General features: G+C 42.1%; 1 protein-coding gene across 4 annotated transcripts in view; it reads right to left on the reverse strand.

Moving 5' to 3' along the window:
* The window catches only part of stox2b (storkhead box 2b), a 49,829-nt gene that overhangs the window by 13,116 nt on the left and 18,501 nt on the right, over positions 1-18,212 (reverse strand). For 3 of the 4 annotated variants that reach the window (XM_086261569.1, XM_086261587.1, XM_086261597.1), the window contains one exon: positions 13,112-13,264. The exons of the other annotated variant lie outside the window; for it this stretch is intronic. In XM_086261569.1, the coding sequence (XP_086117695.1) occupies positions 13,112-13,264 (153 nt within the window). The remainder of the gene's footprint in view (positions 1-13,111; positions 13,265-18,212) is intronic. 4 annotated transcript variants of the gene reach the window in all.

The following is an 18,212-nucleotide window of genomic DNA, read 5'->3' on the forward strand; positions in this document are numbered from 1 at the left end:
TCAACATGAAGTCTCAGAAAACTGCTCAAAGAAGACCTACTATTAATAAATGCTTCAATCTTAAATATGATCAAAATGGCACCACATGCCTTTAAGGTGGGAATTCATATCCATATCGCGATATAATCTGAAGCATGTGCAGTAACGATATATATTGCAATATATTCTTTTCTTCTGTATAACGTATTTCGCTACCTTATCGTGGTGGAGGGGTTTGTGTGTCCCAGGGATCCCAGGGGCTATGTTGTCTGGGGACTTTTGCCCCCTGGTAGGGTCTCCCATGGCAAATTGGCCCTGGGTGAGGGACCAGACAAAGAGCGATTCATAAGACCCTTATGAAAAGGACACCGAGGGAACAGTTTACCCTGCCCGGGATAGGGTTACCGGGGCCCCGCCCTGGAGCCAGGCCCGGGGAGGGTGCCCGAGGGCGAGCGTCTGGTGGCCGGGCCTTAGTCCATGGGGTCCGGCCGGGCACAGCCCGAAGAGGAGACATGGGCCCATCCTCCCGCAGGCCCACCACCCGCAAGAGGCGCCATAGGGGTCGGGTGCATTGTGTGCCGGGTGGCGGCCAGGCTTAGGCTGCTGCCCCCGCGACCCGGCCCCAGACAAAGCGGATGAAGATGGATGGATGGATGGATTCTTTTCTTCTGTATAACGTATTTCCCACACTATAAGGCACACTTAAAATCCTTTAATTTTCTCAAAAATCGAGATTGTGCCTTATGTATGAATTCGGGTTGTGCTTACTGACCTCGAACTGATTTTGGCTGCAGAAATCTGTTAAAAAATGTTTTAGTACAACTTTGGTTGATAGATTGTCAGAGCATTACGGCTGCCGTAGTGAGGAGCTTCACGGAGTATCTGGGTCCAAAACTCCGTCAACTTCAGGTCCCAAAGTCAAACAAACGCTGAGAGTTAAAAACGGTCTAAATTCTTTCATCTTTAATAAAATCATCAGCGTTGCTGCTTTACCAGGTGAAACTATGAAGTTTAACATCCAGGCATCCATGAAAACAGAATTTATTAAATTTAACGGAGTTAGAAGTTACCAGGAAGTTAGCTCGCTAGTTTCCACCTAAAGATGACATACCATGTTCTGACAGAGATTTCTGAGAAAATTCAAACGTACAGCTCTGCTATCACTTCCAACATAAATGAAGACAGAAAACTAAACAGCAGTGACGTTTGTAGGGTTACTGAAGTTGGGCTAGCTGGTATATAATGTTGTGCTACGTGATTGCTAGCGACACAGCTATGTTAGCATAACATTAGCACAGTGAAGCTGGAGGATGAACGCCAACTTTTTTCCACTCGATAAAAGTTAACGTGAGGGATTCTGGTGGTCAGGGACAAATGCAGTCGCATAGCAGGATGCTGTACACGAGCCAAACTTCAGTCAGGAGAACAACTGAGATTATTCATCCACAATACGAGGTTAGTCATTCATATACTGCAACAACATGGGAACAGAGTAGCTGTGAGAGAATTCAACATTAATGAATCAATGTTACGGAAGTGGAGGAAGCGCAGTTTTTGGCTTTCCCCATATTTCAAAAGTGCTTCATCTTTGCTATGACTGTCGCCCGCCATAATTTGTAGATGATAATGGTTGTAGCCGCTGCGATCAGTGTTGCCAACTCCTCAGTAAGGAAAATCGCTATTGGTTGTCGTAAAAGTCGCTAAATGACATCATCGCCTAATTTGCATAATTGGTCATGCTAATCTAATTGTAACCTGTGTTGTTAGAGAGAGAAATAACATCGTGGAAGAGACATAAAGTGAGTAAAAAATGTCCTAAATGCATTTAGAGTTTATTTAGAACTACAAATTTAATTTATTTTAGCAATTATTGTTTTTTTTAATGTCACAATTCCAACCCTGCTCCTTTACCCGGGCTTGGACCGGCAAAAGTGACCCGAAAAAGGCGCTCTGGTGGAGTTACTTTGTGTGTGTGTTTATAAGTAGTTTTAAACCTTGTGTTCCATAAAACAGCATAAGAGTAAAAGAAGAACAGACTGCGTTACAGCACCCGCTGCTTGTTGAGAGTAAAAGCGATACGTGCTTTCACGTCTTTTTTAGAGACTTTTTTAGAAAAAAAGTTGCTAAGGGGTCTGAAAACTCGCTAAATATAGCGACAAAGTCGCTAAGTTGGCAACACTGGCTGCGATGCTTTCGACCAAAACAGGGGCAGCTTGATGACATCATCAACATGCGCTATCGCGATATAGTCAAAATCTCTATCGTTGGCCAAATTTATATCGTTTCTATCGTATATCATTTATATCGCCCACCCCTAGTGGGAATAATTAAACAGCTTGATCCAGCTGTCTGAACTAATTATACGCCAATCTATAAAGTTCCTTTTAACCCAAATGTTCTTGAAAGAGTAGTTGTAAAACAGCTAACTGATCTTCTGTAGAGGAAATGTTTAGTTTAAGGGTTTAAGTTGGGTTTCAGAACTTATCACAGTACAGAATCAGCAGCAAAGATTACAAATCATCTTATGGCCTCTGACAGTGGAAGCAAAGTCACTGCCTTTCTCTAAAACCACCGATGGTTTTAGAGAAAGGCAGTGAAGTAGGCGTCCCTGTCAGCCCTTAGGAATCGAATGCAGTCTTCTACAGATCTACACTCAAGGTTTGCAGGATGATATGCTAACGGCTCTCTACCCTGACAAAACCGCACACAGCCAATCTGGTGTCACATGGCTGCTATGAGTAAACACCATGAGTATTACTTTACCCATTGTAAATAACCAACATCATCATCAGTTTAAGTTTATGGACTGGTAAACAGCACAGGAAAATCTGTTTATTCTTTTTGGGTTACAAAAATGTACCCTGGAGTGAAAAGTGATTCTATTTCAATCCTCATGGGATTTTCTCTGCAGTTTTTTTTATTGATTTTTCTTCTTTGTTCTACTTTGTTGCTTACTGTTACTTTTTCTTTCCGTAACTAACCCCTCAATCTCCATGTTTCTCTTTTCTTTTTTAGCATCTCCTTCACTCACTCCTCTACCAGTCTGGAGTTATTACTGTCAGTTACATCATAGCAGCTTTTCACTGCATCCAGACTGATGCAATACAAGATAGACTGCATGCACAGAAACAGTGAGTGTTTGTTCAGCCACCTCAATCGTGCTAAGACGATGACCAGGTAGCGAGAGTAATAAGACACAGTGAATCGCTTGAAAAATTTCTTTGTTGAATTAGGAGGGGTTTAGTATGTTATGGTTCAAAGAATAATGTTTCATAATGCATGGTACACAATATGATGAACATTGCTGAAGCAGTGTGGGATCGTCTTGACAGAGAGAACAAAAGGCAGCCAACATTCAAAGAAGAACTTCAATAAGCCCAGAAAACTATTCTTGGAGACTACTTAAAGAAATTACAAGAAAGCTCACCTAACAGAGTTCAGGTGAGGTTGAAGAATAAAGGTGGTCATACCAAATATAAATTTTCAAGCTAATTAGAATTGTTTCACTGCCTTATACACTACCGGTCAAAAGTTTTAGAAAACCCCAATTTTTCCAGTTTTTATTGAAAATTATGCAATTTAGTTCAAGTTCAGTTCAAGTTCAAATTTTATTCGCCACATGCAGTGGCAGGTTACCCAGCAGTGGAATGAACCCGCCCCCCGACCTTACACACACAACACAGACATCACATGGGGATACAAGTCAGAGAACGGTTGCATTACAGAAAAAAACAGTGAAATGTACACTACAATGGGAAAGTACAAGAGGAAAAAAAGAGACCTCTACTCATGCTGGGCTACAGGAGGACAGCATGAGAACAGGAAACAAAAAACTCCTCTGCACAGAAAGCACATAAATGTCCACAGCACAACATTATGAAGCACGTGACCAGCAACAGAGGTGGGTAGGGGATGAGGCAACACAGCAGCCATCCTGCCACTGCACCGACTCTCCAGCGCGGGCCCAGACCCGCCTTGTGTTCCCAGGATGCAACAAGCATCGAAGGCATTGGAAGGGGAGGGGGGATGAGTGAGTGCTTATCAGTGTAAGTGTATATGTGTGTGCGTGTCCATAGTTCAGACAGTGTCCTTTGCCCTGCCAGGCTAAGCAAACAGACTGTGCTGGACCTCCATGTTTCCAAGCTCACCATCTTGTTCTTTGTTCCTGAGGTGGTTCTGGCACAGCTTGGACTGTTTGGGGTCTTTATCCTGCTGTAGGATGAAGCCCTGACCAACTAGGTCCATACCAGAGGATCCTGCATGGTGCTGCAGAATGCTGTGGTAGCTGTTCTGGTTCAGGGAGCCTTTGATGGTGAAGGAAACTGGACTCACTGACACCTTGACTTTCTTTGCAGGTTCTCTGTAGGACAGACCTACATTTATAAGTGTTATGATGGTCTGTCTCTCCTCCACTGTTAATTGTCTGTTTCTTGCCATTTCTGTAGCAACACTCTACTTTCTGCAGTACGATACTGTTCAACTGATGCTCACGAAGGTATGGTACCACAGTGTGTTCAACACTGCTTTATGCAGACAGAGGGGGCTGGAAGTAATCTAGAAAAGTTGGAACACCTGTAGGAATTAGTAGCACCATCTTTCAAGGCTTAATCAACCTCCATTGCTGCAGAGCAGATTTTAAATTGTTAAGGGGTGTCTGTCATGATCCTGGGTCCTTTTGACCCAGCGTTTTGTGTTTTCTCTTCGCGATTTTGGTTCTGTTCTCTAATTGGTGTTTACCCTGTTCCCCCCCGTGTGTTCCTGTTTTATTGTGAAGGTCTGCGTCTTATGTGAGTGTTTTCAGTTTGCCTCCCTGGTCTCGTCATGTTAATCACTCCCAGCTGTGTCTCCCACCTGTGTGTAATCTCCCTGTGTTCTCTGAGTGTATTTAAGTTGTATTTTCTGTCTTGGTAATCGCTGGTTCGTCTGTGTTGTTTCCCCTCGGTCTCCCCGTATGTATTTCTCCGGACCTCCCTGCATCCTCATTCTGGTTTGTCTTATTAGTTTACCCAGTTTAGGTTTCCGGTTTCATGTTTTGTCGCCACCGCTGTTTGTACTCACACCCCTGTAAATAAACACTCATCTGCACCAGAGCTGCCGCATTTTGGGTCCTATTTCATATTCCACACGGCTTGCCCCGGCAAACCGTGACAGTGTCGAACTCCAGGCCTCAAGGGCCGGTGTCCTGCAGGTTTTATATCCCACCCTTGGGTAACCTTACCTTTGTTTTAAAACTCTCACAGTTCCCTTTGTATTATTTCAAGCTGTTCATTGGACTTGAACGACTTGAACTGCAATAAATAACTGGAAAAACTGGGCTGTTCTCAAACTTTTGAAAAGTAGCGTATATTGTATTTCCATTAATGTGTGCACATTCAGTCATTTGAGAGTGTCGCAGAATAGAGCTGCTACTCTTGAACATCAAAAGCAGTGAGTTGAGGTGGTTCTGACATCTGACAAGATCCTCCTGGGCGGTTCCAGGCATGTCCTACAGGGAGGAGGCCCTGTGGACCTCTCTGCTGCCCCAGTCACCCAGCCCGGATAAGTGGGAAGAAATACCTGGGTGATGTGTTTCAAAGAATCTTTCAATGAATGAGAATGAGATCTATTCAACTCATTTCAATTCTGTTTAATTTATATAAAGCAAAATCATTAAATAACAGTCACCTCAAGGTGCTTTATATTATAAGGCAAAAACCCAACCATAACCATAATCCAGATGTATAACTGACTGATTATAATCACTGTGGCACATGAGCATTTATTCAGCTTCATTCAATAATTCTGGCTGGTTTGGAGGTGATCAAATGCTCACTACACTCAATGACAACTTCCTGTTGTGTCCACAATTTCGACACTCTGATCTCAGACTGAGGCCGATGTCTAATTGTTCCTGATAAATTAAAGTGATCAGTGCGTTGTAGGAAGACGCAACCAAAAGGCATAAAAAGGTTTTTTATGCCTTTTGGTTGCGTCTTCCTAATTTATCAGGAACAATCAGACATCGGCCTCAGTCTGAACTCGGACTCTTCTTCAGACTGGGCCGACAGCACCCAAGCTGAGATTGTGAGACGCCCGTTATTGTCAGGAACAGCAATCACCTCCATCAGCAAACAGCAGAGAGTACCCTGAGGGCGTCCATATCGTTGCTGTGGACTTTAAATGAGGCATGTTTGAAATGTGTAGAAAATGTGACAGTAACAGTTGTTCCTAACTGAAAACCTTGGATGATGAGTGGAGTGCAGGCTCAGATCAGAACTTGAAACTCGGCCTTCAGGCTGAGGGACAGGTCTCTATACAGCAATGCAAGAGCCAAGAGGAGGGGCACCAAACAGGCCAAGGTGGGAGGCAGGAGGAGGATATAGGGCCTCCTCTACAACAATAACCCCCTCCAGGTGTAGAGAGGGATCCAAGCATTCATCAACTCCAAAGGCCGGAGCCCCCTGACCGCCAAAAGCAGCCTCAAATTCACAGTGGAGCTCAACACCTTCTTTGCTCGATTTGAGACCACCCCTCCCCAGCACCCTCTACCCCCGAATTCCCCACCACCAACCCTCTCCCTCAGGAACATGAGGTCAGGAGGAGACTGAGAGCGATGAACCCAAAGCATCCCAGGGATGGTGGTTAAAGCTTGCGTGGACTAACTGGCAGGGATCCTTACCAGGCTGTTTGATCTCTCCCTGACTCATGCCATGGTCCCCACCTGTCTGAAGGCCTCCACCATCATTCCCATCCCCCAAAACACTGGCATAGACATTGTCAATGACTACATACATTCATAGTCTTCACGCCTATAGTCATTTGAGTGGATAGTGTCTCAGCACATCACCTGCTCCTGGATCAAAAACTTCTTGACAAACCGGCCCCCACATCTACCTCGCACTGTCACTCAGCATCGGATCCCCACAGGGCTCTCAGCCCCCTAGTTTGGTCTCCTACTGCCAGGGTTTTTGGTACACAGGGGCCACAACTGAGAACAGGAAGGCTGCGCAGAGGATAATTAACACTGCCCAAAAAAATCATTGGCTGCCATCACTAGATCCTCCTGTCTCAGGAAAACCAGGGCCATCACAGGTGACCCACTGCACCCCACCCACCACCTGTTTGAGCCGCTGCCCTCTGGTCAATCAAGTCCCACACCTGAGACTCGCTAACATCTATTCTGTTTTAGCTATTAGCAAACTTACAGATGGAATAGCAAACTTCCTTTAATGTTTAAATCTGAAAGAGGACTGCAGCTATGACAAACCTGGCAACCTCAGCAACCTTTTATTCTAATAGTTAGCAACTTTTCCAGTAGGGGTGGGCGGTATAAACGGTATATGGTAGAAACGATTAAATTTGGCCAACGATAGAGATTCTGACTATACCGCTCTACTGCAATAGAGCATGTTGATGATGTCATCAAGCTGCCCCTGTTTTGGTCAAAAGCATGGCAGCGGCTACAACCATTATCATCTACAAATTATGGCGGGCGACAGTAATAGCAAAGAGATGAAGCACTTTTGAAATATGGGGAAAGCCAAAAACTGCGCTTCCTCCACTTCCGTAACATTGATTCATTAATGTTGAATTCTCTCACAGCTACTCTGTTCCCATGTTGTTGCAGTATATTAATGACTAACCTCGTATTGTGGATGAATGATCTCAGTTGTTCTCCTGACTGAAGTTTGGCTCGTGTACAGCATCCTGCTATGCGATTACATTTGTCCCTGACCACCAGAATCCCTCACGTTAACTTTTATCGAGTGGAAAAAGGTTAGTGTTAATCCTCCAGCTTCACTGTGTTTATGTTATGCTAACATAGCTGTGTCGCTAGCAATCACGTAGCACAACATTTTATACCAGCTAGCCCAACTTCAGTAACCCTGCAAACGCCACTGCTGTTTAGTTTTCTGTCTTCATTTATGTTGGAAGTGGCAGCAGAGCTGTACGTTTGAATTTTCTCAGAAATCTCTCAGTCAGAACATGCTACATCATGTTTAGGTGGAAGCTAGCGAGCTAACTTCCTGCTAACTTCTAACTCCGTTAAATTTAATAAATCCTGTTTTCATGGATGCCTGGATGTTAAACTTAATAGTTACACCTGGTAAAGCAGCAACGCTGATCATTTTATTAAAGATGAAAGAATTTAGACAGTTTTTAACTCTCAGTGATGCTGCAGTGTTCGTTTGACTTTGGGACCTGACGTAAACGGAGTTTAGGACCCAGATTACTCAGTGAGGCTCTTGACTACAGTAGCCGTGACGCTCCGACAATCCATCAAGCAGTGCGACTTCGTAGCAACCAAAGTCGCACTAAAACATTTTTTGACAGATTTTTGAGTGCCGTGTAGCACATAAAATCGGTTTAAGAAAATTAAAGGATTGTAAGTGTGCCTTATAGTGGGGAAAATACGTTATACAGAAGAAAAGAATATATTGTGATATATATCGTTACTGCATGTGCTTCAAATTATACCGCTATATGGATTTTAGGCCATATCGCCCAGCCCTATTTTCCAGCCTCTATAGTGTTTAAACACATATTTTTAATAGTTATCAGTCTGGTTTTCAAATTTTTTCTAGAACTGCCGACCAAAGCAAAAAAAATGTCACGACACATTAACAATCTGTGTCCCATCTGCAAGGATCCTGTGTCCATCTGTGTGGCCTGGTCCAAAATGCTGGAAACCACTGCTTTAAACCAATCAAGAATAGCCAAGGAGACATCTTGTTGATACATTTGATTAACATCAATGATGAAAACTGGCTTGAGATGATGAGAAAAGTTATCCCATATCTGGAAATACTTTTGTTACAACAGTTGAAATGAGTAATAATAACAATGATAATAATTATATCACAAGAAAAAACTATTTGAACCAGAAAGCTCACGTGGTCACAAAATGTGACCCTGGTACCACTGCCACTTGGATGACCCATTTTAGTGGGTGCCCTAAAACCAATAAAGCAACAGAATTTATGAGACATTGATCGGCCACATTACCTCTATTGGGCTGTGCTATAAAGGGTTTATTCTGCTGTTAAACTTTTTCCTTACCCGCCCAATTTTCACAATCCAGATTATCTTGTATCTATCCTGAAATCATTCCATACTGTGATGGATGCAACATTGCTGAAGCCTTACTGATATGTACTGGTCTTGTCCCAGTCTCGGTCAGTTCTGGACAGAGGTTTTTCACTCCCTGTTTAAGATTCTCAATGTGAGCCTACCACCTAATCTCCTAATGGCTCTCTTTGGAGTGGATGAAGTGTCTCTGCTGGCCTTTAAGACAGGCGCTATTGTTCTGTTCCTTGTTTGCCAGGAGGGCAGTTCTAATGGAAGCTGCCCCTCCCACTCAGAAAACAGTGGTCATATGACCTCACGTCTTGTTTAAAACTGCAAAAAATAAGACATGCACTTCAACACTCTACCAGGAAATTTCAAAACATACCAGGTCCTTTCTTTAAAGCATTTCAAGATGTATCTGAATTTTTCAGCAGCATTTTGCCTGTTTGCAGCTCCCTCATGTCAGGTGTGGAGAAACAGTGTGCAGATTTAGTGTGCAGTCACAACACATTAAATGTTGCCAATTCAAACTGGTTATTAGGACTGTGAAAATGTGGGAATAACAAAGTCTGATGTCTTCATGCATGCTCAATCATCCGGATAAGGAAAGCCCAAAAAGTTGATTCTGTGCATCTGGACGTTTTCAATGGGAGAAATGTTTCGTCACTCATCCAAGTGACATTTCTTTAGTCTCTCTGGTGAGTGAAAAAGCTACGTCCAGATGAACAGCATCAACTTTCTGGAATAAAGCCTGATGGATTTATTGACTTGTTTATGCTCTGCCCAGCTCTGCTGGTGCTGTATTTCTGGTATTCCAAATGTGTGTTGTCAACAGGAAAAGTACTTTCTAGCAGACAAGATTCGCAGTACACACTCGTAACATGGTTGAGATGTTTTTTTCCTTTTCTTCTGTAGTTTTTACATTTTCATTTATCCAGTCTTATAAATGCTGATGCTGAGATTTCCCCAAATGTCTAATATCAACCAATTATACTGGCCAGCTGATAAATTGCTGGGGCTCTAATAAAAACATGTCACTATAGGAATATATATTGACTATATTATCTAATTTGATCTAAAATGTTTCAAACAAATTGCCTATAATAATAATGTTAAAGAGACTAGAAATAACGAATAAATAATAAAGCAACAGCAATTTTCTCACTGTAATTGTTGCATGTGCAACACAGCAGAAGGATGAGGATGTGTAGACCTCATGTGTTGGGTCTGTGTTACCACAGGCCCCGCTAGTTTAGAGACTTATTCCTCATGAAGAACACAAGACAAAACAGAACATCTTCAACCGCTCTTTAACTCGCTAACGAGGGAAGCCTTGGTCAGAACCAGGCGGTGGAGCTTAATGCTCATCACCTGTCTCTAGCCCAAAGCTAGAGACAGGTGATGAGCAGCTTCTAGCTTCTAGCTTCTGCTTCTCTAGCAGCTTCCTCGCAGCTATTTATTGACATAACAGTTACAATACACATCACAGCACAAGCACCTCCCACCGCAAACCCCCCCCCAATGGTTCTAAGACAAGGCACTATGTGTTTGTGTCCTCCTGCTCACCAAAAGGGTCATAAAAGCAGGAAGCTTACAACACAAGAAACAGATCTTTCAGATAGGATGTATCTACAATCAGTGTTGGGGAGTAACGGAATACATGTACCGCCGTTACGTATTTAAAATACAAAATATGAGTAACTGTATTCCGTTACAGTTACCGTTTTAAAAGGTGGTATTCAGAATACAGTTACTTTGTTGAAATAAATGGATTACACTGCGGTACTTTCCTGTTTCATTTTGTCGCGGGTCAGGACTGTTTGGGTTTTGTTTGACAGCTACGTTCTGTTGTTCCAGGCGGCAGCTTGCAGTTGCCATGGTTACAGGGTGACGCTCTCGCTCTGCGTGTTTCCTGGGTGAGAGAGCGCCTTTTTGTTGTTGTGCTAAGCTAACAGGCAGAATGCTACAAGCATAGCTCTAAAGAATGTAGCATCATGGGCAGTGTAGTCCGTGCTGCAGGGAGAATGGACTGCCATACACGTTATGTGTCTGTGAGCGAGGGAGGGAGAGAAAGGGGAGTGGAAAGGTACGAGTTGTCATCGAGGAAAAACGAGAGCTGGAAGCATGTAAATATAATAATAACCACTGCAGCCAAGAAGAGTGCCTGACGAGCCCAGTTGTAAGTAAGCTATTAAGACTCGACTGTACACCGTGTTCATGTTTTCCTCCGAAAACAATAAGTTCCGTTGGAGCAGCCTTTCAACGCCTCTCTCTGTCTCTGCTAGCAAAGTTGACCCACACAACAAAGTAAAGCTATTTTTCGGCTACGAGCCGACAGGGACCCCGCCGTATTAGTCAGAGGTCCCTTTACTACAGTTCGGAGTCGCGGACCTTCAGTAATAGTAATAAATCACACAGCAATAGTACATTCACGTTGTTGTAAAAAGCATGATAATATATTAAGTAATCCAAAGTATTCAGAATACGTTACTGTCATTGAGTAACGTAACGGAATACGTTACAGAATACATTTTAGGGCATGTAATCTGTATTCTGTAATGGAATACATTTTAAAAGTAACCTTCCCAACACTGTCTACAATAAAACCTCCCCAGCACAGAGTGGCTGGAGAGGTGGTCAGAGACAAAGGAACATCTTTGATCGTATAGTTTGAACTAAGACTTTACAAATTTAAGAAACACAATGACAACATTCAACAATTTGACTTAACATTATGTACAGAGTCACAGGGACTATGCTGGCTGATGCGATCATTAAACCAGACATGGGAATGTGTGCAAATTTCCCACAAATTCTCAAGTTAATAAGTCAATAAATCTCTTGCATGGTAACTTTTCTGAATTACAAATGCTTACCATATTAAAAGCCAAAGGTAACATAAAGAAATACATAAGTAACGCTCCAAATAACTAAAATTCCATAACATGCCTTATGAAAAAAACTGAGGAGACAGTTACAAGACAAATAAACACTTTATGCCTCATTTTTAAAGACATAATGTAGATAAATCCGACATTTTCGACTGCTTAAGAAGCTGATTAAAGTAAGTGACTCTTGTTGCCACAACCCTGCTCATAAACAACACTTTCTGAGCTATACCAGGAGTGTAGAGACACAGCTGTGTCATACTTTACTACCACATCGAATCTCACTGTCCACCTCACTGAGACAATAGACAAATTTGGAGCGTATGATACAGTCAAGTCATTCTGTATGTGTGCACAAAGTGGTGACAGAAAAACACTGGAAAAAAGTGGAAGTGAGTATAACTGGGTTTCAGGTTACTGTTTTACACCTTAACTGGTTAGATTTTCTTACATGTTCCATTCAGGAAAAAAATGCAAATGGAAAATGCATATATTATCTTTTTATTTTGGATCTTTACATTATTTTATTTTGCCCACAGGAGCAAAATTATTTCACAAAAACGACCTGGGTCAAAATTATTAGCCCCCCTGATACTAACAGTATCAGTCATTTGTAGTAGTGTTCAACGAGTCTCACACACACATCTCCTGAGCAATCCCAGGTCACTTCTGTTTGGTGAATCTCTTGATCTTCAGTTCAACCAACAGATTTTCGTTGGGTTTCAACTCAGAGCTTTGTGTAGACCAGCAGATAACGTTTACTTTGGTTTTCTGAAGGTAGTTCTTCACCATGAGCAAAGTGTGTTTTGGGTCATTGTCATGTCGGAGGTCAAAGTGATATAAAACTTGGGCAGTCTTTTTCTTTCCAGCTCGGGTCCTCTACCAGAGGCCTGAGAGCTCCAGGGTCCGGTATCTTAGCTGTTCCCAGGACTGCGCTCTTCTGGAAAGAGATCTCGGATTTTGTTCTTGGGATCTGCTGGAGGAGCCTCAAGCTCCCAGGTCTCTGGTAGAGGACCTGAGCTTGAAGGATAAGGACCGCCCCACAGGGGCAAGGGGAGATATATCACTGACACATTTACATTTTTAAAAGGTTAACTGATAACAGAGAAGGTGATAAGAAAGACAGTAACTTGAACCTGTAACTGTGATTGAGTAGACAAGAGTTTACACACAGTGCTGACTGAGGCTGGTGTTACCTGGAAAACATGTCTGCAGGTGTTCAGTTAAGGCCTCCTGAGTGACAGGCTTATGGGCAGAGTTCATAGCAGAGATAGCCAATAACAAAACCTCTCCCAAAGGGATGAACTGTGATTGGCTGATGGGGGACATACTGATCGGTGACACATCACCTGTGAAAAGACAGAAAACGGTTAAGTGACAAGTTTCCTAAACTGCACAATACAAAACAAAACACATCTTAGAAATATATCAAATAAAAAGTCATGTGTCTGCCAGCTCTTCAGGCTTTCTGAAGTCCTGTGAAAATGTGTCTTTAGGCACTACATTACCATCCTGTCACCAAAACAGATCATTTATTCCAATGTTTTAGTTGAATCTGTGAAGTATCACCAAAGATAACACATTTTGAGAAGTATTTTTACACCATCAGGTGAATCCCAAGGAGCTATTAGCCAAAAACTTGAGGTGTCCTTAAAATGTGTGAGGTGTCTCTTTTAAACATTTGAGGAAGCTGGACAACCGGAGGCCAAAACAAAAAAGATTAAGCAGCAAGCATAAAATCTACCTACAGCAGAAGAGTACCTCAAAGTCATGTCATTAAGAAATAAGAAAAATCCAGCAAAAACCTGAAACAGAAACAGAGAGATTTATCTGCCCCTTCAGTTGATCCATTTGCTGTTGACCAAAACTTTGTCAGAAATGGTTTCAGCGGATCAGCAGCTACCAAGAAGCCATTCTTAAAGAAGGGAAACAAGGAGAAAGGCTGAGGGGTTCCAAAATATCCGATTGTTAAGTGATGACTATGAATCCTGCTTCCAAGTCCAAACTACTCTGTTTATTAAGGCTGTTGTGTTTTTAACATGTTTTAATGCTTTGTATCTTCTTCCATTTAAACTAAACAAGCCACTAAAAAAAGTCAGTGATCACTGTCGGCCTCTTTTTCTTTTATTACCACTGTTCATAGGCGGTATGTTTGTAGGTATGTTTTAAAGCTCAGTTTTTAAAACATTACAATGTAACTATGACATTTGCAGAATACTGAAAGGTAAGTAAGACCAGAGTCTAATCTGATTAATGGTCTTTCCATGGATTTGTCAGATAATTAGGACAACGTTTAACAGAACAGAATACATAAACTGTAGATACTAGGGGTGCAACGATACTCGTATCGATATTGAACCGTTCGATACAGTGCTTTCGGTTCGGTACGCATATGTATCGAACAATACAAAAATTTTTTAATTTATTTTATCAACTTTCCTTCTGACGATGCTGTCTGTGTTGAGCGCTCAGTGGATCTGCACTCGACAGTGCAGCCTAGGCGGAGTAGTCGAACGCAGATTCACTGAGCGCAGCGCAAGCTAGCCAGACAGAAGCTAAGCTCGTTGCAACATGGCAAACTGAACCTCCCCCACCCTCATTCAGATCTGGCCTTTGGAACTATTTTGGTCTTCATGTGACGTATGACCCTGAAGGTAAGCGCGTCATGGACTAAAGTAAAACAGTATGTTGGATGTGCCACGCAATGCTCAATTACATGGGTGGGAGCTAGTGCGTTAGCGCAGTTAGCTCGTTAACGTGTTGGCCATCCAGCCCCACGCACGGGGCGATCCGCGGTAGCTCTTTAACGGAGATTTGCCGTGTTGTGGCGTTAACGTCATTTCAGATTAACGCTGACAGCACTAGTGGGAACACAACGAATATGACTGCACATTTACTCCGACATCATCCTCGCGCAAAGACAAGTGGAAGCAGACAAAAACAACAAGCACGCATGCTACAAACTTTACCCGAGTGATTTAGACAGCCGTTAGCACAGGATTCTTCTTATGGGGACCTGATATGTTTAATATGCTGCTGAGAATATGGCCCAGAAGAAGCGTATAGTATAGCTTTTATTTTAAAAGCTTTTCCAAAGATGAGGGATTTCTCCATCAGATAGATTTATTTTTTTGATTAATTTGTTGTTTCACCAACATTAAATTTAAAGACTGTACTTTTGAGTTAAAATATATATGGTAAATGGAAGGTTGCCGGTTCGAGCCCCGGTTTGGACAGTCTCGGTCGTTGTGTCCTTGGGCAAGACACTTCACCTGTTGCCTACTGGTGGTGGTCAGAGGTCCCGGGGGCGCCAGTGTCCGGCAGCCTCGCCTCTGTCAGTGCGCCCCAGGGTGGCTGTGGCTACAATGTAGCTGCCATCACCAGTGTGTGAATGGGTGGATGACTGGATGTGTAAAGTGCTTTGGGGTCCTTAGGGACTAGTAAAGCCATATACAAATACAGGCCATTTACCAAAATATATATTTATAATTTTAATAAATGAAAAATTAATTTTTTAATACATTTTAATACATTTTTTTTGTATCAAAAAAATATCGAACCATGACACCAAAGTATCAAACCAAACCGAACAGAACCGTGAATTTTGCGTATCATTGCACCCCTAGTACTTAGATCTAACTACTCAAGGAACGTCTGGATGTGTGTTCCTGCTGAGAGTTTGAGCACTAGTAGTCTTTGTCCACAGCAGAATTCTCACAAAAAATTAAAAGGGATTTTTTTTAAAAAGATACCATAATCAACATTAGAATAACATACAGGGTATCCTTGTCCAAGGATATTTTGACATGTAGACGGGAGCAGCTAGGAATCGATTACCTGGCTCTGCCTCCTGAGCAGTTAACATTTAGCAGTTAGCTATTCAAGTTGTCTTACATAGTTCAAAAATAATACACTAGGATAATTATTCACTCAGGTAGTGCAAATAAACAAATGAAAATAACTTTTAGGTTATTAAATCACTACAGAGGTACTGTAGTGATCTTCAAATCTACAATTTGAGTGACAACAAAATGCTTAATTCACAGGGTTTATCGATCAGGTCCAGGTCAGGACTCAGTGCAGAGAAGTCCATTTTTTTCCACACCAAACTCATATCCATGTCTATATGGCCCTTGCCATATAGACATTTCATGTTGGAACAGGAAAGGGATTTCCCCAAACTGTTTCCACAAAGTTGGGAGCATGAAATTATCCAAAATGTCTTGGTATGCCAAAGCATTAAGAGTTCTTTCACTAACTAAGAACTATAGAGACTGAGCTCAAGCTTTAAAAACAACTCCACATCATAACTGCCCTCCACCAAACGTAACATTTGACACAATGCAGTCAGACAAGTACTGGTAACTCCACACTTGTCCTGTGGTGACATGCTTTACACCATTGCATCCAATGCTTTGCACTGTGCATGGCGATGGAGCTGCTTGGCCATAGAAACCTATTCCATGGAGTCCTACGCACTGTTTGAAGGTGTGTAGCAATTTGACTCTGCAGAAAGTTGGCGACCTCTGCACACTATGCCCCACAACATCCACCGACTCCTCTCTGGGATTTTACGTGGCATACCACTTGGTGACCTGAGTTGGTGTCAGTTCCAACTGCTTTCACTTTGTTATAATACTACTAACTCTTGACTCTGGAATATTCAGTAATGAGGAAATGTCAAGATTGGAGATGTTTTTAATAATTAAATCTTGTTGAAACAGGAACTTTACTGACCTGACGCACATACACTCTTTCTTGTAGATATGAACACAAAGCAAAGAGAAAAAACAGCACAAAGAGACTTAACTGCCACATTGGTCTGCTTTAGAAACATGAACAGGTAGAAAGGGAGACTGCATCCATTTGTTACCTGTTTAGGGTCTAGCTGCTGGGCTGGGGTCAGTGCTCACCCTGCTTTAACATCACTCTGGTTTCTTGGCTAGCTTTGTGTCAGCATGCTGTGTGCACAGACGCTTGCAAACAGCTGAAGTTGTCTGTTTCTGTCCTGGATACCGTTCCCACTTTTCCTTTACACTGTTGTCCTTATGTGCAAAAAAATTTAAGTACTGTCCATATCTCTACAAGAACCACTTCTTCCCAGCCCTAACCACCAACCTTTCAATTAGAAGAAGCCTTGATCTACCTCCTGAACAGAGTCCACATGTTTTAAGAAGGTGCACCTCAATCATTTATTTTCAATCTTCTGCTTTTGGCAAATATTCTACCTTAAAAATGTGTCTTTTGTCTCTGGAGCAGCTAACATGATGGTAAATGTGTTTCTCTACTGCTGGCTGGTTAAAACACAAGATAGCACTGTGGAGCAGAGGTGTGGACTCGAGTCACATGACTTGGACTCGAGTCAGACTCGAGTCATTAATTTTATGACTTTAGACTTGACTTGAAAAAATGTTCTAAGACTTGTGACTTGACTTGGACTTTTACACCAATGACTTGGGACTTGAATTGGACTTGAACCGGTTTACTTGAAAAGACTTGATATTTTACCCCAAATATAAAATTTAACATGCATATTATATAGAGATTGAAAATGTGACGTCATTCACGGGTAGAACCGCAAAGGATTCTGGGAACTCGTGGCAAGCGGTACTAGCGCACGCAGGCTTTCAATTAAAATCAGTTATACAGCGATAAAAAGAAACACAAAAATGTCAAGAAGCTGTTGTATTATTAACTGCAATAGCCGGTCGCATGACAGCCACGGGAAGCCGACGGGTAAAGAGATCGGTTGTTATCGGATTACGTCGTTGAAGAGAAATTGTTCGAGCCATGTTTCCGAAGTAACAAAGACGCGACTGGATTGCAGCCATTCAAAGACCAAATATAACGTCCCAGAACACTCCAGCTCACAGGTTAGTCTGCTCCAAGCATTTACACGAAGGTCAGTCTGCTGTTGTAGTTAATGCGTCATTTTCATAACATAATTAGTGATATAGGTTACAAGCAAGTCTGGCGCTGAACAGAAATTGTCGCGCTATGCTCCTTTATTTATTGTGCATAAATAGTGAATTGTCCTGACACAATATTGCGTTTCGCTTCTGTTATTATGGCACATTGACAAAAACATATACTTTTATTCACAGGATAAAACAGGTTTTTTGTATCACTAATTGCCCAGTACGATTACAGCATACAGTATTATTGTCACTGCTACATATCTGTGATGCTACCAGAAATTATTTCCACTACTAATTAATTACCGTTGAGCTCAAAGGTCCTATTAATAAACTGTTAACGAATATGTATTTATGACGACGATTTGTGAGACTGGTAAAC

Source organism: Aulonocara sp. 'chitande type north' Nkhata Bay, linkage group LG2 (genome assembly GCF_057382095.1).
Source record: "Aulonocara sp. 'chitande type north' Nkhata Bay isolate Kocher_YH1m ecotype deep benthic linkage group LG2, A_spYH_male_GT1.1, whole genome shotgun sequence".
NCBI classification, from domain to species: domain Eukaryota; kingdom Metazoa; phylum Chordata; class Actinopteri; order Cichliformes; family Cichlidae; genus Aulonocara; species Aulonocara sp. 'chitande type north' Nkhata Bay.